The sequence below is a fragment of the Oncorhynchus clarkii genome, chromosome 5 (genome assembly GCF_045791955.1).
Source record: "Oncorhynchus clarkii lewisi isolate Uvic-CL-2024 chromosome 5, UVic_Ocla_1.0, whole genome shotgun sequence".
NCBI lineage: Eukaryota > Metazoa > Chordata > Actinopteri > Salmoniformes > Salmonidae > Oncorhynchus > Oncorhynchus clarkii.
Genome location: NC_092151.1, coordinates 10,528,938 through 10,555,118, shown reverse-complemented (window position 1 = coordinate 10,555,118; position 26,181 = coordinate 10,528,938). Strand labels below are relative to the sequence as shown.

At 42.3% G+C, this 26,181-nt stretch overlaps 1 protein-coding gene across 3 annotated transcripts in view; it reads right to left on the bottom strand.

Moving 5' to 3' along the window:
* The window catches only part of LOC139408329 (pleckstrin and Sec7 domain containing 3, like), a 148,605-nt gene that overhangs the window by 62,977 nt on the left and 59,447 nt on the right, over positions 1-26,181 (bottom strand). For 2 of the 3 annotated variants that reach the window (XM_071152079.1, XM_071152080.1), the window contains exons 5-8: positions 13,121-13,315; positions 5,605-5,685; positions 5,259-5,371; positions 4,244-4,302 (exon numbers count right to left, since the gene is read on the bottom strand). In XM_071152079.1, coding sequence (XP_071008180.1) covers positions 4,244-4,302; positions 5,259-5,371; positions 5,605-5,685; positions 13,121-13,315 — 448 coding nt within the window. The remainder of the gene's footprint in view (positions 1-4,243; positions 4,303-5,258; positions 5,372-5,604; positions 5,686-13,120; positions 13,316-26,181) is intronic. The other variant, XM_071152081.1, reaches the window with a different exon arrangement.

The following is a 26,181-nucleotide window of genomic DNA, read 5'->3' as shown; positions in this document are numbered from 1 at the left end:
GGTATCAATTATTTATTTTTTTGTCATTACGGATATCAGCCAATAGAAACACATTCAATAACATTCACTACATGAAACGACATATTAAAAGAAAGTTTGTTTAAGAGTCTGTCCTATATCAGAGACACGATCAGGAAACAACATACCGACACACAGCAAAAAAATAAACGTCCTCTCACTGTTAACTGTGTATATTTTAAGCAAACTTAACATGTATAAATATTTGTATGAACATAACAAGATTCAACATTGACAAACCGAACAAGTTCGACAGACATATGACTAACAAAAATTGAATAATGTGTCCATGAACAACAAGGGGGGGAGGGCAAAATCAAAAGTAAGTGTCAGTATCTGGTGTGGCCACCAGCTGCATTAAGTACTGCAGTGCATCTCCTCATGGACTGCACCAGATTTGACACTTGCTGTGAGATATTAACCCACTCTTCCACCAAAGCACCTGCAAGTTCCCAGACATTTCTGGGGGGAATGGCCCTAGCCCTCACCCTCCGATCCAGCAGGTCCCAGATGTGTTCAATAGGATTGAGATCCAGGCTCTTCGCTGGCCATGGCAGAATACTGACATTCCTGTCTCGCTGGAAATCACATACAGAACAAGCAGTATGGCTGGTGGGAGGAGGAGGACTTCCCTGTAACGCACAGTGTTGAGAATGCCTGCAATGACAACAAACTCAGTCTGATGATGCTGTGACACACTGCCCCAGACCACGACGGACCCTCCAGCTCCAAATCGATCCCGCTCCAGAGTACAGGCCTCGGTGTAACGCTCATTCCTTCGAGGATAAACATGAATCCGACCATCGCCCTTGGTGAGACAAAACCGCGACTCCTCAGTGAAGAGCACTTTTGCCAGTCCTGTCTGGTCCAGCGAGGGTGGGTTTGTGCCCATAGGCGACATTGTTGCCGGTGAGGACCTGCCTTACAACAGACCTACAAACCCTCAGTCCAGCCTCTCTCAGCCTATTGCGGACAGTCGAAGGACTGAAGGAGGGATAGTGCATTCCTGGAGTAACTCGGGCAGTTGTTGCCATCCTGTACCTGTCCCGCAGGTGTGATGTTCGGATGTACCGATGCTGTGCAGGTGTTGTTACACATGGTCTGCCAATGTGAGGACGATCAGCTGTCCATCCTGTCTCCCTGTAGTGTCGTCTTAGGCGTCTCACAGTACGGACATTGCAATTTATTGCCCTGGCCACATCTGCAGTCCTCCTTGCAGCATGCCTAAGGCACGTTCACGCAGATGAGCAGGGACCCTGGGCATCTTTCTTTGGTATTTTCAGAGTTAGTAGAAAGGCCTCTTCAGTGTCCTACGTTTTCATAACTGTGACCTTAATTGAAGGTCCTCAAGAACACAGTGGTTTCCATCATTCTTAAATGGAAGAAGTTTGGAACCCCCAAGACTCTTCCTAGAGCTGGCCGCCTGGCCAAACTGAGCAATCACGGGAGAAGGGCCTTGGTCAGGGAGGTGACCAAGAACCCGACGGACACTGATTGAGCTCCAGAGTTCCTCTGTGGAGATGGAAGAACCTTCCAGAAACACAACCATCTCTGCAGCACTCCACCAATCAGGACAGATGGAAGCCACTCTTCAGTAAAAGGCACATGACAGCCTGCATGGAGTTTGCCAAAAGGCAACTAAAGGACTGACCATGACAAACAAGATACTCTGGTCTGATAAAACCAACATTGAACTCTTTGGCCTGAATTCCAAGGCTCACGTCTGGAGGAAACCTGGCACCATCCCTAAGGTGAAGCATGGTAGTGGCAGCATCATGCTGTTGGGATGTTTTTCAGCGGCAGGGACTGGGAGACTAGTCAGGATCGGGGGAAAGATGAACGTGCAAAGTACAGAGAGATCCTTGATGAAAACCTGCTCCAGAGCACTCAGGATCTCAGAATGGGGTGAAGGCTCACCTTCCAACTGGATCTCAAATATATTTAGATTTGTTTTACACTTTCTTGGCTAGTACATGATTCCATGTGTCATTTCATAGTTTTGATGTCTTCTATTATTCTACAATGCAGAAAATAGTAACAAATAAATAAAAACCCCTGGAATGAGTAGGTGTCTGAACTTTCGACTGGTACCGCATATCTAGGTTAAACAGACGGATTTTAATGGGGATTTTTGTATTATGTTAATGACATTTCTGCGGGTGCGTGACCATTGTAGGCTAAGTGTTAATCTGCTTCTTGATATGCCACTCCTGTCCAAGTGGCGCGATTATCTTGACAAAGGATAAAAATGCTCACTAACAGGCATGTAAACTAATTTGTGCACAACATTTGAGAAATAAGCTTTTTGGGCATATGGAACATTTTTCTGATATTTTATTTCAGCTCATGAAATATGCAACCAGCACTTCACGTGTTGACTTTATATTTTTGTTCAGTGTAGTATTTTTTTTATTTTTTAATCAAAGGCTAGTCTGAAAGGGAAGAGACTAATTCAAATAAATGTAATCTCTCACCAGTTGCGATGTGTTTGACAGTTAGCTTGACTTAGAAGAAGTGAGACAAGGCTTCCTTAAGAGCAAACCGAGTCTGTCAGACAGTGTCAGGGTGTTGATCAGACTGACTAATGCCTACCTAACCAAAGCCTGTATGGCCGAGTAGGGAGCCACAAGCAGATGGTACATGGGAGAAAAAACATTGACCAGACGGAGAAAATATCCAAAACCTTGAGCCAATACAAAGTTACATGAACACTACTTTCCATCACTTGCATGCACATTGAAATCATCAGAGTGCATAGCCTAACCCTCTTCTCTGTAAGAGGAGCACATTATATAACTAAATGGACAGATCTCCCCCGAAAACTATCGATCCCAGTATTTATTGAGTTGTGTTGGTGGGCAAACCAACCAGTCATCCTCTAACTGCCCCTGTCCCCAAACAGAAGGTGTGTGTTGGACAGGCACCACTTCGATAGCCATTCATCACTGCTCTGTGTCCTTGTCTAGGAGTATTCAGCCATTTTACAGGAGGGACTGGAGAGGATCCCAGGGTGAAGTGGTAGCCTTCACTTCATAAATTGCTCAAAGCTTTAAAAAAACACTAAATCAAATAAAAGCCTGAAATTTAGCTGCCGGTTCTCAGAGAGGATGATGTAAAAATAATAATATTAATAATAATAATTAAAATAAATAAATACATGAAGTTAAAAATTATTCAATTATCTTTGAGGCACAAGCTTAATATTTAGAATAAGAATAATTGCCGTTTTTGTAATCAAACATATATATTAGTGAGTCTCCTTGGAAAGACACAAAAAGGGGCAATCTGGGGTTGGTACATTCATTATACATTTATTTATGTATTATCCATAGCCAATCATTATACATTTATTTATGTATGATCCATAGCCAATATATATTTTAAGTATGATCTATAGCCAATCATTATATATATTTTAAGTATGGTCTATAGCCAATCATTATATATATTTTAAGTATGATCTATAGCCAATCATTATATATATTTTAAGTATGATCTATAGCCAATCATTATATATATTTTAAGTATGGTCTATAGCCAATCATTATATATATTTTAAGTATGATCTATAGCCAATCATTATATATATTTTAAGTATGATCCATAGCCAATCATTATATATATTTTAAGTATGGTCTATAGCCAATCATTATATATATTTTAAGTATGATCCATAGCCAATCATTATATATATTTTAAGTATGATCCATAGCCAATCATTATATATATTTTAAGTATGATCTATAGCCAATCATTATATATATTTGATGTATGATCCATAGCCAATCATTATATATATTTTAAGTATGGTCTATAGCCAATCATTATTGAAGAATCTAACTTAGAAATGCCTTATGAGCTTAGGTCAACTGTTGCACCCCATCAGAACCTTAAATAAGCTAATTTTAGTCCATTTAATTTTTTTGTAAACAATGTATAACTTCAAAACATGGTTAACACTATCCCCTTGATCTCATGGAGGGTCAGTCCTTACATCTATAGCTCTGTCTAGGAATTTGAGAGTGGTTACATTTCTCCATTCCCAAACGTCAGTTGTTTTAACCTCCCAAAAATTGTCAGGGTGGATGCTTTGCTGTTGTTTGAATGCCAGATTGCCCCTTTAACAATGCCTTATGTGATAATGTTAGTGTAGTGGTTCTAAAGGGTTAGAATGGCAGGAACAAAAGGTCAAAAGCTCAGCAGAGAAAGAGAGTGAAGAACTTACATGGCCATGAAGGTCCGTGTTCAACAGCATCAGAGCACATGTAAGGCAATGGGCTCCATCTGCAAAAATTAGGTTAATTAGTGAAGGGGAATTTTAGGAGTACCCATTTTAGCAATGACGGATGGTTGTTCTGTGCTCATATGTACATCAAATGTTTTGTTAATGTTATATTTCATGAGCAACGGGATACAGGTTGTGGTGCGTACTGTTGGTTAGACCAGCAAGGAACAAAAACATAGTTGTATCTTTCTCATGCTGCTGAAATGTCACATCATGCACAGACTTCTAAAGATGCCCTCTAGAAAGGAACAAGTTCCCCCAATGATGATCACAACATCCATTTCTACATAGTGGTGTAACATCACTTCCATGGCAACGAGAGGACCGTTTTAGCTTTTACCCATACTGGTCAGAGGCTTGTTGTTACTAAGACTGTTGCTATGGAAGACATGACACTGGTATTGGGGGAGTACTGTAGACTGCATTTGAAGGTAAAAACCAATGCATTTGATTCCATTGAAATGGACATTGTTAGAAAGACAAGTCTAATACGACTACTGAGCCAATGAAGCTACACGATATAATCAAGCAATGAGGAACGAGGGGGAGTGGAATATGGCCAATATACCACGGCTAAGGGCTGTTCTTATGCACGACGCAAAGCGTATATCACACAAACCCACAAGGTGCCTTATTGCTATTATAAACTGGTTACCAACGTAATTAGAGCAGTAAAAAATATATATATATTTATTTTGCCAATAGCCATGATATACAGTCTCATATACCATGGCTGTCAGCCAATCAGCATTCAGGGCTGGCACCACCCAGTATATAACTAGTGGAACTAACACAGCAAATAGTAACCCTTCAGCACACACTGAGATATGACAAAAGCTTTGGTATGTCAGCCGTTGGGTAAGCACTTTTCATATTGCCAGTCATTCAATCTTGTTTAATCACTCAAAACACTTGTCAAGTCATGTAGCATAGACACAAAGAAGTTAACAAGTACCTTGTGAGGAGATGACGGTGGGGTTACATTGATAGTACCTATTGGAAAAGTGGATCAAAACCCGTTCTCTCTCCTGGGTTTCGCCTATTAGTGCAAAAGCTTTCAAGAAAGATCTGAGGACACAGAAGCAGCAAGTCAGATGAAATGAAGTGCATACATCAATATCAGGGCTCAAAGAGGACCCTGGGTCTCTTGAGGAAAAACAAAACACTGGTCATGTCAAGATGTAATTTATTTGGATTACCGGGGTGGCAGGCATTAAACCTCTATTTTTTGAGAAATGCCTTTGTTGCCTTCATGCTTGAACTAAATGTGTCAAATGGCTACAATAGTGATAAATGGTTACCTGAGAGATTGGTCCAATGTCATCCCTGTAAATTCAAAAAATGTAAGGTACTCTTCAGCAACCATCTTGCTGAAGTCATTGCTGTAAGAAAGAAAGATGATGGTGTTTAGATACACACCAAAGACCACAATTGCCAGTAACAAAACTCACAAGTAAATAGTTTATAGGCAACTGTTGCCTTGCCACGAGGATTCAAAACTCCCCACACACTACCCTGAAAGGGTCAAGGATCTCAGGCTCTTACTGGTTTGTACAGAGCCGTGTACAGAGCACATCACTTTCATACCTAAAACACAGCAGGGCTTGACTTCTACACAGCGTTAGATTCATTGTTATTTAGAAGGGAAAAATACACTTGCGTTTCTATGAACACCCACAGAGAAAAAAAACCCTGTTCCAGTTTCAATCAACAAATGATGTACTGTAGAGGACAAGTACAACTCCACTTTCTTCTAGCTCTACCTAAGGCTCTACCTAGGGCTCTAGCTGGGGCTGGGGCTCTAGCTGGGGCTTTATCGGCTTGGCCCTAATTTATGTGCTCTGACACCTGGAGTTGCATGGCAAATGGTCCAGGATCAAAGGACAATGCCCAAGGACTAGCCAAAATGCATATCTGTTGAAGTATTCAGTGGACTGAATATTGTGACAGAATAATTCTATAGTATCCATCATGGTATCTATCTGAAACTTGTTTAATCTAGATAACTGTTGTTACCCATGGATGCATGATCTCAGTGGTAACTTGCATCTGCACAGGGTGAACTCTGATTTACTAACAAAGGGTTTTTGTCTTAGGAATTCTGTCTTGGTTTTATGTTGAAATGTGACACCTTCAGAATTAAATGCCTTTGTTCTCTCTTATCCTGTACCCAGTCCACAGGGGAAGGTTATATGATAAAATCTCTTTGTTCATGCTTTGTCTTCCAAGTTCAGGATGTATATGCCTAGAAGTATGCTTTATAAATTTAAGTCAATCCATTCATTGTACAATTTTAATACAATTTCTGCCTTTGATATAGACAATTCTTAGACAAATTCTTGCTAGTCAACGTCAACTCATTGCCTAATGCTTGCTTGTATATTTTTTATTATCTTTATGGAATCAGAAAAACATTCTAATAGGCTAATTACAAGTCGCATGTTAAGTATTTATAGTATCTTATATACTGTATATACACACACACACACCAAATATTACTGGCCACTACAGCTGTATCTGGGAATAGTCAGAATAAAGGACAAAGCAATGTAGGAGTTGGTTTCCTTGGCGACACAGACCACTGTATTTGATCAGAGACTCTCCTTAAAAATGAATTCCAATGAATACTAATAATAATTTGTAGAGTATATTCTCCACCCTCACCGCACACAGGAAAACAGGTAAAAACAAAAAGTAGAAGAAGAAAAAACTATGCATTAGATTATATTTAGATGTCAAAGACAGACTAAGCAGATTAAGCAATCAAACAAAAGTTAGCTGGAATAGGTCAGTCTTCAGTTGTTTTTAAATGAGGAAATTGAAGCTGCCTCCTTGACATGTGCAGGTTGAGTGTTCCAGAGCTGAGGGGACACATGTGAAGGTTGAGAGTTGAAGAGCTGAGGGGACACGCGTGAAGGTTGAGAGTTGAAGAACTGAGGGGACACGCGTGAAGGTTGAGTGTTGAAGCGCTGAGGGGACACGCGTGAAGGTTGAGTGTTGAAGAGCTGAGGGGACATGTGTGAAGGTTGAGAGTTGAAGAGCTGAGGGGACACGCGTGAAGGTTGAGTGTTGAAGAGCTGAGGGGAAACGTGTGAAGGTTGAGAGTTGAAGAGCTGAGGGGACACGTGTGAAGGTTGAGAGTTGAAGAGCTGAGGGGACACATGTGCAGGTTGAGTGTTGAAGAGCTGAGGGGACACGTGTGAAGGTTGAGTGTTGAAGAGCTGAGGGGACACGGGTGAAGGTTGAGTGTTGAAGAGCTGAGGGGACACGTGTGAAGGTTGAGTGTTGAAGAGCTGAGGGGACACGTGTGAAGGTTGAGTGTTGAAGAGCTGAGGGGACACGTGTGAAGGTTGAGTGTTGAAGAGCTGAGGGGACACGTGTGAAGGTTGAGTGTTGAAGAGCTGAGGGGACACGAGTGAAGGTTGAGTGTTGAAGAGCTGAGGGGACACGTGTGAAGGTTGAGTGTTGAAGAGCTGAGGGGACATGTGCGAAGGCCTCGTCACCCATGCTGCACAGATTTGCGGCTGGTGTTAGCAGGCTGTTTGACTCTGACTGTAGTGGGTGTACTGGGGAGTAGCTCTCCAGAATTTGGCATACGTATGTTGGTGCAATAGGTTTTGTATAGAGCTCATAAAAGAACCCAAAGTCGCTGAGGATGGCAATTGACAAACAAAACAGCCCTAATACCATTTCATAACGTCTTACTAAAATATGCTAATAAGCCTAATTTGTTCTGCCCAATTTCCTAAGTGTAATTGAAATGATAATTGGTGGTGATTATCTAATTTGCCTCAATTCTCATCAGTTTGCCGTTTTGAAAAAACTTTCCGATCCGAGCCTTCTGGCACAGCAGTCAAAATACACAACAGACCGGTCTGATGTTATTATGCTACTCATTTCCACTAGCCTGGTCCCAGATCTGTTTTAAATTACCTTAGGAGTTGAAATGACAAAATAAAAACAAAACTGACTATCGGTGACAGTAACAACCTAGCCAGCAACATTGTTGTCAACGTTTTTTACATTTTACATCACAGAACTTTTCTTGTTCTTAAAGTAGATCTTTGAGACACGTGATTTTGTCGATCCAATTGCTCGTCTCATTAGGCATGTTCGTCTTTCTAAGTGAGGGGAGTGGTCCAAGCGCGGGGCTGGTGAATGGGGCGTAACTGACAGGATGAGTGGCTCAGATGTCAAGAGGATTCAAGGCATTTGTGGCCTATGCATGGCCCACCTTCTCCTGAATCAACCATTCTAAAGAGCACAGGTGGTGTTTGTTTGAAGGTAGCTAGTGCGAGACAGCTGGTGGCTCTAAGAGTGTTCTGAGTGTGTGTTAAAGTACTTGCTACCGTTTGGAGGTGAAGGTACTTAGTAACCATATCCTTTTGAGGTGTTAGTGGGATGCTCCATGTTGACACATTGCTCATTAGCTGAATCTCTGAACATGTCAGATCTTTTTGTGACAACTTCTTTAACAACGCACTCCAAGTTGATGTCATGGTTAAACTGAGACAGCTATATGACATTGGGGTAGCCGGTAGCCTAGCGCTTAGAGAGGTGAGCCAGTAACCGGAGGGCTGCCAGTTCGAATCCTGGGTCTGATGGGCTGGCAAACAGAGGGTTGCTGGAATCAAATCCTAGATGCCATTGCCTGCAATTGTGCAAGGCACTGAGGACCCCACAAGGTTGATGTCAAATTTCGATTGGACCTTGTGATCTTAATCTTAAATTGCCATGAACAGCAAGATAAACCACTATAGTACTGATCAGTCAATTCATAATTTATGCCCTGCTAGAGCTGTCCCAGTCAATTGTAAGTGCTGTTATTTTGAAGTGGAAATGTCTAAGAGCAACTACGGCTCAGCTGCAACGTGATAGGCCACACATGCTCACAAAATGGGACTGCCCCGTGCTGAAGCGCATAAAAAGTGTCTGTCCTCAGTTGCAACACTCACTATCGAGTTCCAACCTGCCTTTGGAAGCAACATCAGCACAAGCATGGTTTGTCGGAAGCTTCATGAAATGGGTTTCCATGGTCGAGAAGCCGCACACAAGCCTAAGATCACCATGCGCAATGCAAAGCGTTGGCTGGAGTGGTGTAAAGCTTGCCGCCATTGGACTCTGGAGCAGTGGAAATGCGTTCTCTGGAGTGATGATTCACGCTTCACCATCTGGCGTTCCGACGGACGAATCTGGGTTTGGCGGATGCCATGAGAACGCTACCTGCCCCAATGCATAGAGCCAACTGTAAAGTTTGGTGGAGGAGGAATAATGGTCTGGGGCTGTTTTTCATGGTTCGGGCTAGGCCCCTTAGCGTTCAGATTTTCCTTCCCTGGAACTACGGCATACAATGCCATTCTAGAAGATTCTGTGCTTCCTGTGGCAACAGTTTGGGGAACTCCCTTTCCTGTTTCAGCGTGACAATGCTCCTGTGCAAAAAGCGAGGTACATACAGAAATGGTTTGTCGAGATCGGTGTGGAAGAACTTGACTGTCCTACACAGAGCCCATCGAATACCTTTGGGATGAAATGGGACGCCGACTGCGAGCCAGGCCTAATCGCCTATCAGTGCCCAAACAGACTAATGCTTCTGTAGCTGAATGTAAGCAAGTCCACGTAGTAATGTTCCAACATCTAGTGGAAAGCCTTCCCAGAAGAGTGGAGACTGTTATAGCAGCAAAGGGGGGACCACCTCCATATTAATGCCCGTGATTTTGCAACGTAGTGCATCTTTAAGTATCTCACATCTGGTGAGGTCAGTAGCGAGTCATGTAGTAGAATCGAATCCTTGAGACAGGACAAGCATATCCTATTTCTTTGTAGTGCTTGTCACCACACACACACACACACACACATCAACCCTGGTGCAGCCTAGACACAAAATAATAATTTATAGAATGTGGTCCACTCACACAGACAGCATCGTGAAGAAGGCGCAGCAGCGCCTCTTCAACCTCAGGAGGCTGAAGAAATTCGGCTTGTCACCAAAAGCACTCACAAACTTCTACAGATGCACAATCGAGAGCATCCTGGCGGGCTGTATCACCGCCTGGTATGGCAACTGCACCGCCCTCAACCGTAAGGCTCTCCAGAGGGTAGTGAGGTCTGCACAACGCATCACCGGGGGCAAACTACCTGCCCTCCAGGACACCTACACCACCCGATGTCACAGGAAGGCCATAAAGATCATCAAGGACATCAACCACCCGAGCCACTGCCTGTTCACCCCGCTATCATCCAGAAGGCGAGGTCAGTACAGGTGCATCAAAGCTGGGACCGAGAGACTGAAAAACAGCTTCTATCTCAAGGCCATCAGACTGTTAAACAGCCACCACTAACACTGAGTGGCTGCTGCCAACACACTGACACTGACTCAACTCCAGCCACTTTAATAATGGGAATTGATGGGAAATGATGTAAATATATCACTAGCCACTTTAAACAATGCTACCTTATATAAATGTTACTTACCCTACATCACATATGTCAGAGTCAAGGCCCGCGGGCCACATCCGGCCCGCAAGAAGGTTTTTTACGGCCCCTGGGATGATCTTGATTTATTATTAGAACCGGCCCGCAGCAAGCCGGCAGCCCGCAGATCTTTTACACGCACCAATACTACATTTTCCACAATGCAAAGGTGACGCACCGAGCAGTAGGCTGCTTCATTTCAATATTTATTGGCACAGCAGTCGTCAGCATCACAGTAAAATTAACTTTCAGATACCCATCAAAAATGGCAAAACGGAAGGTGGATACTGAGAACCGGGGGTTTCAAACAAGGTGGGAGTCGGAGTATATGTTCACGAAGGTAGCTGGAAAACCTGTGTGTCTTCTGTGTGGAGAAAGTGTGGCGGTACTGAAAGAGTATAATCTGAGACGACATTATGAAACGAAACACGCGGACACACACGCGGACGCAACTGTCAAGGCCAGTTTTATTTTGGCAGAAGAGATCGCTAAATCAGCCCGGGTATTGACCTCCAATGCAATGATGCACTGAGGGCAAAATATGCGGCAGTGGGTGCTGCGGAGTTCGCCCGTTTCCTCCCCGGCACAATGCCCCAGCTGCGCATCCAGGCTGCTCAAACGTTGTCTATGTTTGGCAGCACATACCTGTGTGAACAACTGTTTTCTTTGATGAACCTGAACAAAACATCACACAGAAGTCGACTTACTGCTGAACACCTCCACTCAATTCTGAGGATTTCTTCAGCTCAGAGCCTTACCCCGAACATTGATGAACTTGTGGAAAAGATGGGACACCACCAAGTATCACCCTCAACCTCAAACAAGTGAACATTACTGTGCAATCACATATTTAGAGTTTTTACTCAGTTCAAGTTTAAAAGTTAAAATTTAATATTTGTTTTCACTGCATGTTACTTCTCCTTAAACAAAGTGTTGTTTTTGATTAATAGATTTTTGCACTTTATTTTTTTGTATTTCAATCCAATTATATTTTAAAAATATTTCAGTTGAGTGGATGATAGAAAATTGCTATTATTGTTTTTTCTTTGAAGTAAATTTAGCCCACTTTTGCTAAAATAGAAAATATAGTCTACTGATGGTGCCTTGAATACCGGTTTCTTTCATTTAATGTTCATGTTATGGGGATATTTATATAAAGGAAATTTGTCTTTTGTGTCTGTTGAAAATTAAAGATTACTGACAGAGCCATAAGAAAATATTGCTTTATTTATCTGATCATATTGTAATATATTTGTTAGGTTTTCAGTGTAATCAATACCACCGAGGGGTCAAATTTTGGGGCATTTTGAAGTGTTTGTCTGACAGGCCTGTGAGAGGTGTGTGTGTGTGCTGCGGTTATTGCAGGTGGAGAGGAGGAGGTGCTATTTTTCTGGAGTGAGGGGGTGTATAAAAGGATTGGGGTCCTAGAGGCAGAACAGCTGCACCCCAGGGCAACGTTCAGGCCTGGCAGGGAAGAAGACCCGCAGCATTAGGAAATTGGATGAGTCGCTAGAACCAAAGGAAATCCTGCCCAAAGCTACATTCCAAATGGCACCCTATGCCCTGTTTAGTCCACTCCTTTTGACCAGGGCCCATAGAGCTAGTGTCAAAAGGAGTGCGCTAAACTAGACGCAACTAGAAAGTGATGAGACCACAAATGCGTGAATTAAGCAAAGACCAAGCCTGTATTGGCAGCTGTTTAGCCAGGACTATTTTTGATGCCAGCATGCAAATAAAATAGTGGATTTTTGCATGTGTGGGATTTCTAGGGTTGGGAGATCGTGTTTGTTGACCTTTCATTGACTCATCACAAATGGAAAGAAAGTCATAACCATCCGCACCACAACATTTTCAGCAAAGAGCAGTAATTTCCCTGTCAAAAACTGTGTTTTAGATAAGCAGTGATATTATGCTGGTAAACAAACAAACGCCAGCTAACTTTGTAGCCATAGATTGTGCACCTTCGATTGTTTAGCTAAGTAGCTAGCTGGTTGATGGTTTTCCTTATGTAAGCAGAACAGATGAAAGCAATATGCACCTCCACAAATGCTGTTTACATTGATATCCATACTGAATAAAGCAGTTAAGGGGCCTTGTGGGCACCCTTACATTTTTCACTTAATTTAAGGGGGAAATTCATCTTAAAATGTTTTGCGCATTTAACTTAAAGTTAAGGAAACTTTAAGAGAAAAGGGTGAAATTAACTGAAGATGTTTTATGCAACCAACCCCAGGTCCTTGGCCACAGAGTCTGAGAAGGAGTGGAGGAGACCTGGGTTAGGTAACAACAGTAGAGGACATGAAGGAGACCTGGGTTAGGTAACAGTAGAGGGTATGACCCACTCACTTCTTTCCCAGGTGCTTGGCCACGTCGGAGCGGCGAAAGCCCTCCAGGTGGTAGAGCCGTCGTGCGAGGCGCTGGGCCCCCTCTTGGTCTCCTCGGTTTCCATTAAGCAGTGTGTCCGTGCTGTCCTTCAGCCGCTCCGTGCTGCCCATGTCTGAGTCCCAGTCCGACAGAGCCGTCTTCAGCCCTGCATCACTGCTGGGAGAGAAGGATGGGAGAGATGAGGAGAAATATAAAGCGAGCAAGAGGGAGAGTGAAAGAGATGTTTATCAGGGCACAATAACCAAGCATTACCCCAAACACAAATAACCCTGGTCAAACCTGTCGCCTACAAGTCAACACACAAATCTAGAACGTAGAGCACACCTTGAAGGGCTTGCAATGGGGATCACACACTGAAAAGCTTGGTCCCAGAAACCTATAGATTAATCATGTCAAACTAGGGCCGTATTCATTCACAGAAAAAACTAAAACATGCATTTCTAAAAATTGACAAGTTCAGGTTTGTCCCTCCCCGTTTCAACCTGTTAGACCAGTTCTGTGCTTTTCAATCCAGTTCTGTGCTTTTCAATCCAGTTCTGTGCTTTTCAATCCAGTTCTGTGCTTTTCAATCCAGTTCTGTGCTTTTCAATCCAGTTCTGTGCTTTTCAATCCAGTTCTGTGCTTTTCTTCTGCCTGACACTCATTTGAAAACGTTTCATATAAACTCCTTGGAGACATCAGATTACAGTGACAGTGGAGCCTGGGAGTCAAGTGCTTATTTTGTAGTTTGCCTTTCATTCCTGACAATGTCATGTCAATTGCTTTTACCTGCTGGGAAGATAATGGCTGCACATTAAGTTCATGCTGATGGGTGAAATAAAGACAGACTGTGATGGTGGCAGTATTAGCACTGGGATCACCTTCTCATTGACTCAACATTAGAAGTGGCGCCAAGTACAAATAGTGTACTTCCTACACACTGCTAGGCTAAATACAGCAGATTGTCTTTCAAACGAGGCCAGCCTGTCAATTAACAACCATTTCTTATTTATAATGATGACCTGTACCTAGACTAAGAAAGGAATCCATCTTACATCTAACCAGACAGTCCAACATTTAAAAAAATACAAAATCACCATGAGTGGGCATCAGGGGGGGGGGGGGGGATCCTCAAACTAGATCAGTGAGATGATGTAATGGGGTATATGCAGTATGCAGCATCTAAACCCAGTACTGGATCAGAGGAGCAGGTTCTGCAGAACACAGTGGATGCACTCACAACACAGAGAGAGAAAAGAGGGAATGACAAGGACAAGCTAGAACCAGCCATTAGGGAGTACTCGCACAGGGCCGGCCCCGATGAGAGGCAGTGTCATTAGCAATTAAGCTGTAACATCCAGGGTGTGTGTGTGCTGCTCGGTCCATTTCTCTCCAGCAAGGCTGGCACAGTGGGCAGGTGGCATGATGAACGGCAAGCGATTTGATGTTGCACAAGGTCAACCCCTAAATTAAAAAAACGGAATTTGAACAAAACTGTAGAGTTGAGAAACAACTTGAGTTCCTAACTACTGTGCAAATGTTGGCCTACTGTAAGTTGGTTCATTGGTAGTAACAATTAATTGCATCACTCTCAGGCATAAAATCCTAGTCATTGGAACGCAATATCCAGTAATGGAGTTGAAAGGTCAGCTGGTACGAAAGGTCTATTTCTATCAGCCATACTGCACCAGGAACTTAAGACAACTGCAATACTAATGTGCTTAATAAGAGTGGATAACATGGAGCAATACCACATGACTGTGCTTATAAATGAAAACAATATAGCCAGTCAAGAGTTAGTGGGCTTTTTCAACACTGTACTGGGTAAAAAAGAAAGCCCAATAGTTTATACTGCACTGCCACCTGTTGATCGTACAAGCACACAGCAGTACAATAGCCTACATTTCTACTACAGAGACCTATGTTTTTAATGTTTGGAAATTACAATGTACTACTATCGCAATTAAACCACTGCAAAAAATGGACAGAGCAAAACGAGTCAAACTAAATGGCCCTGTTTATCCAGAGGAACATTCAGTTGGGAACAATTTGGAACAGCATGTGAAATAGGTTCATGATATATAAAAGGTATCATGCAAGCTCGATTCAGGATATTTAGAAGTGTAACTATCTGCAACATTTGCATACTGAACGTGGCCCTGAACATCAGGCAGGACTAGAGAAGGTCACTGTGACAGAGCTTCCCATTTGCATCCCATTTCCCTACATCAACATACCAGTGTTTAATCCCATCATTTTACAATAACCCACTGCTCGAAAAACAAACCAAAAATGGTTTAATACACTGTCTAGTGCTGTGTGTGTGTGTGTCTGCCTGACTTTTTTAATTAAGCAACAGTAAATGTATCATACCCACTACCACCTGGATGGATGGCACGCATCATACCCACTACCACCTGGATGGATGGCACGCATCATACCCACTACCACCTGGATGGATGGCACGCATCATACCCACTACCACCTGGATGGATGGCACGCATCATACCCACTACCACCTGGATGGATGGCACGCATCATACCCACTACCACCTGGATGGATGGCACGCATCATACCCACTACCACCTGGATGGATGGCACGCATCATACCCACTACCACCTGGATGGATGGCACGCATAAAGATGAAGCAGATACTAAACTACAGGACTCTTTTGCTAGCACAGACTGGAATATATTCAGGGATTCTTCCTTTGGCATTGAGTACACAACATCAGTCACTGGCTTCATCAATAAGTGCATCGATTACGTCTTCCCCACAGTGACTGTACGTACATACAGTTGAAGTCGGAAGATAACATACACCTTAGCCAAATACATTTAAACTCATTCTCACAATTCCTGACATTTAATCCCAGTAAAAATTCAGTTTTAGGTCAGTTAGGATCACCACTTTATTTTAAGAATGTGAAATGTCAGAATAATAGGAGAAAAAATTATTTCAGCTTTTATTTATTTTCATCACATTCCCAGTGGGTCAAAAGTTTACAGACACTCAACTAGTATTTGGTAGCATTGCCTTTAAAATGTTTAACTAGGGTCAAACTTTTTGGGTAGTCTTCCACAAGCTTCCAACAATAAATTGGGTGAATTTTGGCCCATTCCACCTGACAGAGCTCATGTAACTGAGTCAGGTTTGTAGGCCTCCTTTCACACACGCGCTTTTTCTGTTCTGCCCACAAATTTTCTATAGGATTGAGGTCAGGGCTTTGTGATGGCCACACCAATACCTTGACTTTGTTGTCCTTAAGCCATTTGCCACAACTTTGGAAGTATGCTAGGGGTCATTGTCCATTTGGAAGACCCATTTGAGACCAAGATTTAACTTCCTGACTGATGTCTTGAAATGTTGCTTCAATATATCCACATAATTTTCCTACCTCATGACGCAATCTTTTTTGTGAAGTGTACCAGTCCCTCCTGCAGCAAAGCACCCCACAACATGATGCTGCCACCCCCGTGCTTCACGTTTGGGATGGTGTTCTTCGGCTTGCAAGCCTCCCCCTTTTCCCTCCAAACATAACGATGGTCATTACGGCCAAACAGTTCTATTTTTGTGTCATCAGACCAGGGGACATCTCACCAAAAAGTACGATCTTTGTCCAAATGTGAAGTTGCAAACCATAGTCTGGCTTTTAATGGCTGTTTTGGAGCAGTGGCTTCTTCCTTGCTGAGCAGCCTTTCAGGTTATGTCGATATAGGACTCGTTTTACTGAGGATATAGATACTTCTGTACCCGTTTCCTCCTGTATCTTCACAAGGTCCTTCGCTGTTGTTCTGGGATTGATTTGCACTTTTTGCACCAAAGTACGTTCATCTCTAGAAGACAGTACGCGTCTCCCTCCTGAGCGGCATGACGGCTGCATGTTCCTATGGTGTTTATACTTGTGTATACTTGCAAACGTGGTACCTTCAGGCGTTTGGAAATTGCTCTCAAGGATGAACCAGACTTGTGGAGGTCTACAATTTTTTTTCTGAGGTCTTGGCTGATTTCATTTGATTTTCCCATGATGTCAAGCAAGGAGGCACCGAGTTTGAAGGTAGGCCTTGAAATACATCCACAGGTACACCTCCAATTGACTCAAATTATGTAAATTAGCCTATCAGAAACTTCTAAAGCCATGACATAATTTTCTGGAATTTTCCAGGCTGTTTAAAGGCACAGTCAACCTAGTGTATGTAAACTTCTGACCCACTGGAATTGTGACACAGTGAATTATAAGTGAAATAATGTGTCTGTAAACAATTGTTGGAAAAACTACTTGTGTCATGAACAAAGTAGATGTCCTAACAGACTTGCCAAAACTATAGTTTGTTAACAAGACATTTGAGGAGTGTTTGAAAAACTAGTTTCAATGACTCCAACCTAAGTGTATGTAAACTTTGACTTCAACTGTACCCCCAACCAGAAGCCATGGATTACAGGCAACATTCGCACTGAGCTTTCAGGAGCGGGACTCTAACCCGGAAGCTTGTAAGAAATCCCACTATGCCCTCCGACGAACCATGAAACAGGCAAAGCGTCAATACAGGACTAGGATCGTATCATACTACACCAGCTCCGACGCTCGTCGGATGTGTTAGGGCTTGCAAACTATTAGACTACAAAAGGGAAGCACAGCCGAGAGCTGCCCAATTACACGATCCTACCAGATGAGCTAAATAACTTCTATGCTCGCGTCGAAGCAAGTAACACTGAAACATGCATGAGAGCATCAGCTGTTCCGGACGACTGTGATCACGCTCTCCGCAGCCGATGTGAGTAAGAGCTTTAAACAGGTCAACATTCACAAAGCCGCAGGGCCAGATGGATTACCAGGATGTGTCCTCCGAGCATGCGCTGAACAACAGGCAAGTGTCTTCGACATTTTCTACCTCTCCCTCAAAGCTCATCGATAAGCTAAGGGCCCTGGGACTAAACACCTCCCTCTGCAACTGGATCTTGGACTTCCTGATTGTGCTGCCCCCAGGTGGTAAGAGTAGGTAACAACACATCCGCCACACTGATCCTCAACACGGGGGCCCCTCAGGGGTGTGTGCTCAGTCCCCTTCTGTACTCCCTGTACACTCATGACTGCACAGCCAGGCACAACTCCAACACCATCATTAAGTTTGCTGATGACACAAGTGGTAGGCTTGATCACCGACAACGATGAGACAGCCTGTAGGGAGGTCAGAGACCTGACCATGTGGTGCAAGGAAAACAACCTCTCCCTCAATGTGATAAAGACAAAGGAGATGATTTTTGACTACAGGAAAAGGAGGACCGAGCATGCCCCCATTCTCATCGACGGGGCTGCAGTGGAGCAGGTTGTGAGCTTCAAGTTCCTTGGCGTCCACATCACCAAACTAACATGGTCCAAGCACACCAAGACAGTCGTGAAGAGGGCACGACAAAACCTATTCCCCCTCAGGAGACTGAAAAGATTTGGCATGGGTCCTCAGATCCTCAAAAGGTTTTACAGCTGCACCATCGAGAGCATCCAGATGGGTTTCATCACTGCCTGGTATGGCAACTGCTCGGCCTCCGACCGCAAGGCACTACAGAGGGTAGTGCGTACTAGAGGTTGACCAATTGTGATTTTTCAACACCGATACCGATTATTGGAGGACCAAAAAAGCAGATACCGATTAAATCAGCCAGTTTTTTTTTTACATTTATTTGTAATAATGACAATTACAACAATACTGAATGAACACTTATTTTAACTTAATACATAAATAAAATAAATTTAGCCACAAATAAATAACGAAACATGTTCAATTTGGTTTAAATAATGCAAAAACAAAGTGTTGAGAAGAAAGTAAAAGTGTAATATGTGCTATGTAAGAAAGCTAACGTTTAAGTTCCTTGCTCAGAACATGAGAACATGAAAGCCGGTGGTTCCTTTTAACATGAGTCTTCAATATTCCCAGGTAAGAAGTTGTAGGTTGTAGTTATTATAGGACTATTTCCCTCTATACCATTTGTATTTCATTAACCTTTGACTATTGGATGTTCTTATAGGCACTATAGTATTGCCAGTGTAACAGTATAGCTTCCGTCCCTCTCCTCGCTCCTCCCTGGGCTCGAACCAGGAACACAACGACAACAGCCACGCTCGAAACAGCGTTACCCATGCAGAGCAAGGGAAACAACCACAGGCTCAGAGCGAGTGACGTTTGAAACGCTATTAGCGTGCGCTAACTAGCCAGCCATTTCACTTCGGTTACACCAGCCTTATCTAGGGAGTTGATAGGCTTGAAGTCATAAACAGCGCAATGCTTGACGCACAACGAAGAGCTGCTGGCAAAACGCACGAAAGTGCTGTTTGAATGAATGTTTACGCGCCTGCTTCTGCCTACCACCGCTCAGTCAGATACTTAGATACTTGTATGCTCAGTCAGATTATATTGCAACCCCCCCCCTTCTATGCTGCTGCTGCTACTCATTATCTATGCATTGACACTTTAATAACTCTACCTACATGTACATATTACCGCGACACCGGTGCCCCCGCACATTGACTCTGTACAGGCACCCACTGTATATAGCCCTGCTATTGTTATTTACTGCTGCTCTTTAATCATTTCTTATCTCTTGCTTTATTGGGGGTATTTTCTTAACTGCATTGTTGGTTAAGGGCTTGTAAGTAAGAATTTCACTGTAAGGTCTACACCTGTTGTATGTGGCGCATGTGACAAATAACATTTGATTGACACGCATCATACCCATTACCGCTTAGACTAGATGGACAACACGCATCACACCTATTACCACCTGGACGGATTACTTTTTCACAGCAGCCACAATAAGAGCAGGAATATGTGATCCTGGGAGACTAAAAGGGGGAGCTTGTCCGGTGATCCTGAGAGACTAAAAGGAGGAGCTTGGCCAGCGCCTTTTACTAATTTTGATGGATCATTTTAAAGAGTGAGATGTGTACTGGATCCGAACGACAGGCGCTCCACCCACAGCAGTGTTATACTTGGAAAGCTCTCTGGCAGAGCCAGAGGCCCCAGGGCTAAAGAGCTGGACTGCATCACAAACTGAACCCTATATAGTGTACTAAGTAGTGAGGGGAGGGATGTGGAGACGCGCTCCACTTTGACACCATCCTCTGACTCATCCTCAAAACACACGTTGCTATGCAGAATTTTTTTTATGTGAGGCAACAACTTGTATTGATCTGTGAAATGGTGCTAGGTTACAAGAAAATGTTTATTTGAGTTCTTAGTGCCTTCAGAAAGTATTCATACTCCTTGATTGTTTTACAGCCTGAATTTAAAAATGTATTAAATATATCCTCCCTCCCCCCCACCCACAAACACATAATGACAAAGTCAAAACATGCTTAGAAATTGTAGCTAATTTATTGAAAATGAAATCTCATTCAAATACGTATTCAACCCTGAGCCAATAAATGTTAGAATCACCTTTGGCAGTGATTACAGCTACGAGTCCTTCTTGGTTGCACACCTGGATTGTACAATTGCCCATTATTCTTGTTAAAATTCTTCAAGCTCTGTCAAGTTGGTTGTTGATCATTGCTAGACAGCCATTTAAGTCTTGCCATTGATTTTCAAGCCGATTTAAGTCAAAACTGTAATTAGGCCACTCAGGAACACATTCACTGTCATCTTGGTAACCAACTCCAGTGTATATTTGGCCTTGGGTTTTAGGTTATTGTCCTGCTGAAAGGTGAATTTGTCTCCCAGTGTCTGTTGGAAAGCAGACTGAACCAAGTTTTCCTCTAGGATTTTGCCTGTGCTTATAGTTGTATTCCATTTATTTGTATCCCCCCCAAAAAACTGGCCAGTCCTTAACGATTACAAGCATACCCATTACATGATGCAGCCACCCCCATGTTTGACAACTCAGTGATGTGTTGGATTTGCCCTAAATATAATGCTTTGTATTCAGAACATAAAGTTACATTTGCTTTGCCACATTTTTTGCAGTATTACTTAAGTTCCTTGTTACAAACAGGATGAATATTTTGGAATATGTATTTATGTTCTGTACAGGCTTCCTGTTTTTCACTGTCATTTAGGTTGGTATTGTTGAGTAACTACAATGTTGTTGGTCCATCCTCAGTTCTCATATCACAACCATTAAACTCTGGAACTGTTAGAAGTCACCATTGGCCTCATTGTAAAAATCCCTGACCTGTTTCCTTCTCCCCGGCAACAGAGTTAGGAAGGACACCTGCATCTTCGTAGTGACTGGGTCTATTGATACACCATCCAAAGTGTAATTAATAACTTCACCATAGCCAAATGTCTACTTTGTTTATTTTTTTACACATCTACCAATTGGTACCCTTCTTTGCGAGGCATTGGAAAACCTCCATGGTGTTTGTGATTGAATCTGTTCTTTAAATTCCCTACTTGATTGAGGGACCTTCAAGATAATTGTATGTGTAGGGTACAGAGATGGGGTAGTTATTCAAAAATCATGTTAACCACTTTTATTGAAAATAGAATGAGTCCATGAAACTTGTGAAGCACATTTCTACTCCTGAACTCATTTAGGCTTGCCATAACAAAGGGGTTGAATACTTAGTCTGATGACATTTCAGCTTTACATTGATTAAAATTTCTAAAATAATCTTAAAAATAAAAATATGTCCACCTTCAAAAGATGGCGTATTGTGTAGCACAGTGACACAAAAACCTTATTTAATCTATTTTAAATTTAGGCTGTAACATGTGGATAAGTTAAAGGGTGTGAACACTTTCTGAAGGAACTGTATACTGTGAAAATACGGAACGGTTTCAATTCCAGCACCACAGCCCTAGTGAAGAATTCACATTCCTGGGTCAGTGGAGCAATGTAAGACAAAACGGAAATTCACTATTGAAGGTTAGACAAAACCAAGTTATTCATAGTTCTGCATTTAACTGAGCAAATGGTAGTCACACCTTAAAGTAAACTGATTGTTAATTTAGCGCAAAAGGACAGCCTTTGTTTCAATAACTGTCTGTTGTGTAGGCCCAAGTACTTCAACTTTATACAACCAATAACTAACTGTCTGTTGAGTAGGCCCAAGTACTTCAACTTTATTTTTATACAACCAATAGCTGAAGTTGTCCAGCCAATACAGTGACCCCCAAAACATATATTTCTAGAGCTATGCACCAACCAAAACTATAATAAAGTCTTTTTTTGAAACTATGATTTTTCATTAGGGAGTTTACAGTGCGTTTTAGATTGTGGATCTGGCACTAAACGCAATGTAAAATAACACAGATGTATTTGAGGGAAACAATCAGTGAAAAGACTTTCTGCTGCCCGAGCCTAATCCTTAAAATGTCACCTAAACACAATCTGGCTGCTTGCACTATGGAACCGTGGCACCACTAATCATGGTATTTACAGGACATGAATGCCCTTGGTTTCAATTATTTAATTTAGAAAAAGCTTACTGAAAATACATTGAGGCCATGACAGAAAAGGTGAACTTGCTCAGGAGTGCAGTCTACTCTATCATCTTATAACTCAAACACTTCCGAATTGTCTTTCTTAAAAAATATGGCTACAACTTCTGCTAAGTAAAATGTAGGTTTGTGCCATTATCTCTGAAACAGTATTTGTCGGCACCAGCCTGGGGTGTTACTGACTGGGATGTTGCGCAGACGGTTGGTCCATTTATTCAGTTCTCCTCAAGTGCTTGATTTAATGTCAGCACTCCTCCGACCATAGCAATGGACCACTGTTTACTTGACCTAGCACATTCATCTCGTAGGCATGTGTCCTAAAAAAGCATGCTTGAATTCATACACAAAGGTTATCCGTGAGTGAGTGAGAGTTAAGGATGCTGTTCTAGATATCTACCACTGTGTGGCACAACTAAGTGAAAGCCAAGGGAGATCCAGCTTCATCTATTGTACAGCTAGCTGCCTAATGGGTTATAAAGGTGTATCCTCTTGTTCCTAGGAAATCACCTCATTCAACTGTATTGCTAGACATGGACTACAAACGTGTTTCTTCAAATTGGACATGCTTCACTGACTCATCCCTCAAGGAGTTACCTAGGCAACACGCTATGCCAGGTATCCTTTGCAAATCCAATGCAATACATCAAAGAATGTCTGGCATTCTTCACTCAGGATAGCCCAGCATAAGCACACACACAGTCCAGTTGATATAGCCAGATAAAAACACATAGTATACAGCCTTTTCAATATAGCTTCTCAGTCAACTGGACTTTTTAGAGTATTTGTCAAAAGATAGGTTATTTGCATGTGTCATTTTGCCAATTACAAAATAGTAGCAGGAAGAGCTTATCGTTAAGACATCTAAAATGTTAATAGGAAATAAGCAGACAAAAGATCATCAAAAGCTTGAATGTATGACTATTTCAGTCAAAGCATCCATGGCATTAGTAATGTGAAAGCAGAACACTGACTGACACTGACTGATCAATCCCTGACGTGGAGCAAAACAATTGGTGTGAATCGTAAGGAAATAATTTAATAATTTAAATAGTTTTTCATAAATGCAACCATGAACTGCACGTGTCGTTTGATTGAAACGTATCGTTTAATTATAGACAATGAAACAGAAAGCTGGTTTGGTAATCACGTGCTTCGTTCTGACTCACGCAATTCCAGGGTAATAAAGAATGTATTTTCTTATTTTGAAAGGATATTCACTAAAACAACGAATATGTCATGATTCCATGCACTAAAAAAAGACAACCAAAAGAGCTCAGTTTAGTGAGTAACGTTAGACGCACAAATGTTACCGTTGAACGTTACATGGGCTGCGTTAAATCAGGCAGACAAATTCGGATATTTTCTCAATAGGTATTTTGACCAACCAGAACAGTTCTGTAAAAAAAAATCTGATGTGCTTAGTCAATAGACCAATTAGTGGAAAAATATCAGATTTGGGCTGCCCGTCTAAACATAGCCTTAGTTGTTTCGTGAAGTGAGAAATTAGACATTACTGAGAGAAGAAACCTGTTGAAAATCTCTCAAAAGGACACTCCTAAACTCCACCCTCCTAAAAAGACAACAGTGTAGCCTACTTGCCAATTTGTAACTGTGCCATGGATAATCTCACCTTCCAAACATTCCTGCGTCCCGTTGGTTATACGTCACATTTGGTGAGTTGTTGGTTTTGTGTTTCATGCGAGTAAATAGCACTAAGTCGTCTCATCGCAAGTTGGAATTCAATTGACCACCGTGTCAGCGTTTCATCCAACAACAAAAAAACTTTACCTGCTGCGAGATTGTGCACAGATATCCAACAATTAAGTCTGAATACGTTGCTTTAAAAAGACTACACAAAGTTATTCGCGTGCATTCCAGTCCACATGTATAGAGTGCAGCTCATGCTGTGTATTAGTACCGCGCGCAGTCCACAATACGTTTGTTCCACGAAGAAGAAAATACTTTTACTTTGTTGAATCTCGGCTCATCTCCTACTAGGCTGAAATGTGGAGGCATTTCCCACAAACCATTGCATCCAGATAGCGAGTACCGAAAGAAGAGAGTCCCGTCAGAGAGCAAGAGGCGAAGCGAGAAGGTTCACTCCCGTCAAAATCTGTCCACGATATGCAGACCGCCTGCCTTCCCGCCTTTGGGACAACGACTCTCATTGTTAAAGTGGAAACAAGATAGTCTCGTCATTATACAGTATCTCTGGTCCCGTGCATTGAAACGCACATCAAACAGAGAAAGTTATAACATCCTGCCTCCCCGCGAGTGCAGCACAACTTCCCCTTCAGCTGAATAGGCAAAGAGTGTAAGAACAGAAGTAATGAAAGACGGATGCTGAAAATTAACACTTCAATCTGCTCATCCATCGGACTTGCCCAAGTATATCTAATTTATGTTAATGGTTATGTTAATGAAATATGGTTTGGCATTCTCCATCTTTGGGATTGACATGGACAATAAACTATTCCTCATTTTAATCGACTGCATTTTGTCTGATGAGTCATACCAAAACAAACCTCCATTTTAAAGCAGTAAAGCCTCTTATATAGGTCTAAACTAGCAAAGAAAACACAGAGACCATTTCTCGACCACAGTAACCCTTATTTCAGCCAAACAGGCAATAACAAAAATACACAGTTGATCCTCCTGGGATCAAGATAGAGACAAAACAAACCATTTGCATACAGCCAGTGTATAATCAGCATTTAGAAGGCTTTTACTGAGCATTGAAATCATGTGTCATTTGGTCTGAGAATGAGAAACCACTGCAATTACAGAACCAACTCATCTGTGACGTTGGGTTGGATGTTCCTCAATTCTGTCAAGTTAAGGTTGCAACATTTTGGAATATCAAAACGAAATTAACCTTTAATTTGAATGACAATGAATAATCAAGAACCTCAGAATCTGCACTGCACTAAAACATAGGCCTAAGCCTATTGAATGAAAACCCTCCAACAAAACAGAGCTTTAAAGAAAAAACATGTCGTACACAAGCTCATCGTCACTCAAGCTCATAGTCTAATAAAGCAAATGACAGACCCTTAAACCATTAAATTATCTATAACATAAACAAACCCCAGCTTAAGCATTCAGAGACAGATAAAGTAAGCTGACCACTCTCTGGTGATTGACCATTGAAACACCACAAGGGGAAACCAGCATACGAATGTGGTGTTTGAGTTCAACTTCATAGGTCATTTTTTGGTGAATGGATAACTTGAATGCCTCCTCTACTCTCCAATGATTGTCTCTCTGTCACTGTCTGTAACCACAGGCAGACCAAGCCAGCGGTGTTCTGCTCTGTATTCCCAAGTCTCCAGAGGGTGTGTCCAAAAACAGCTGCCGAGAGATTTCCCAGCAATGACTCACTGTCGTCTCGCCCATCCATGGTCTCACTCGTCTCACTAGACGTCCTGGAGGCCTCCTGCATCTGGGACAATGGAGGATCAGGAGCATGTGCCCGAAATGGCACCCTATTCCCTGTGTAGTGAAATACTTTTGAACAAGGCCCATAGAGCCTATATGGTTCTGGTCGAAAAGTAGTGCACTATACAAAGAATAGGGTGCTATTTGGGGCACAAATGGAACTGT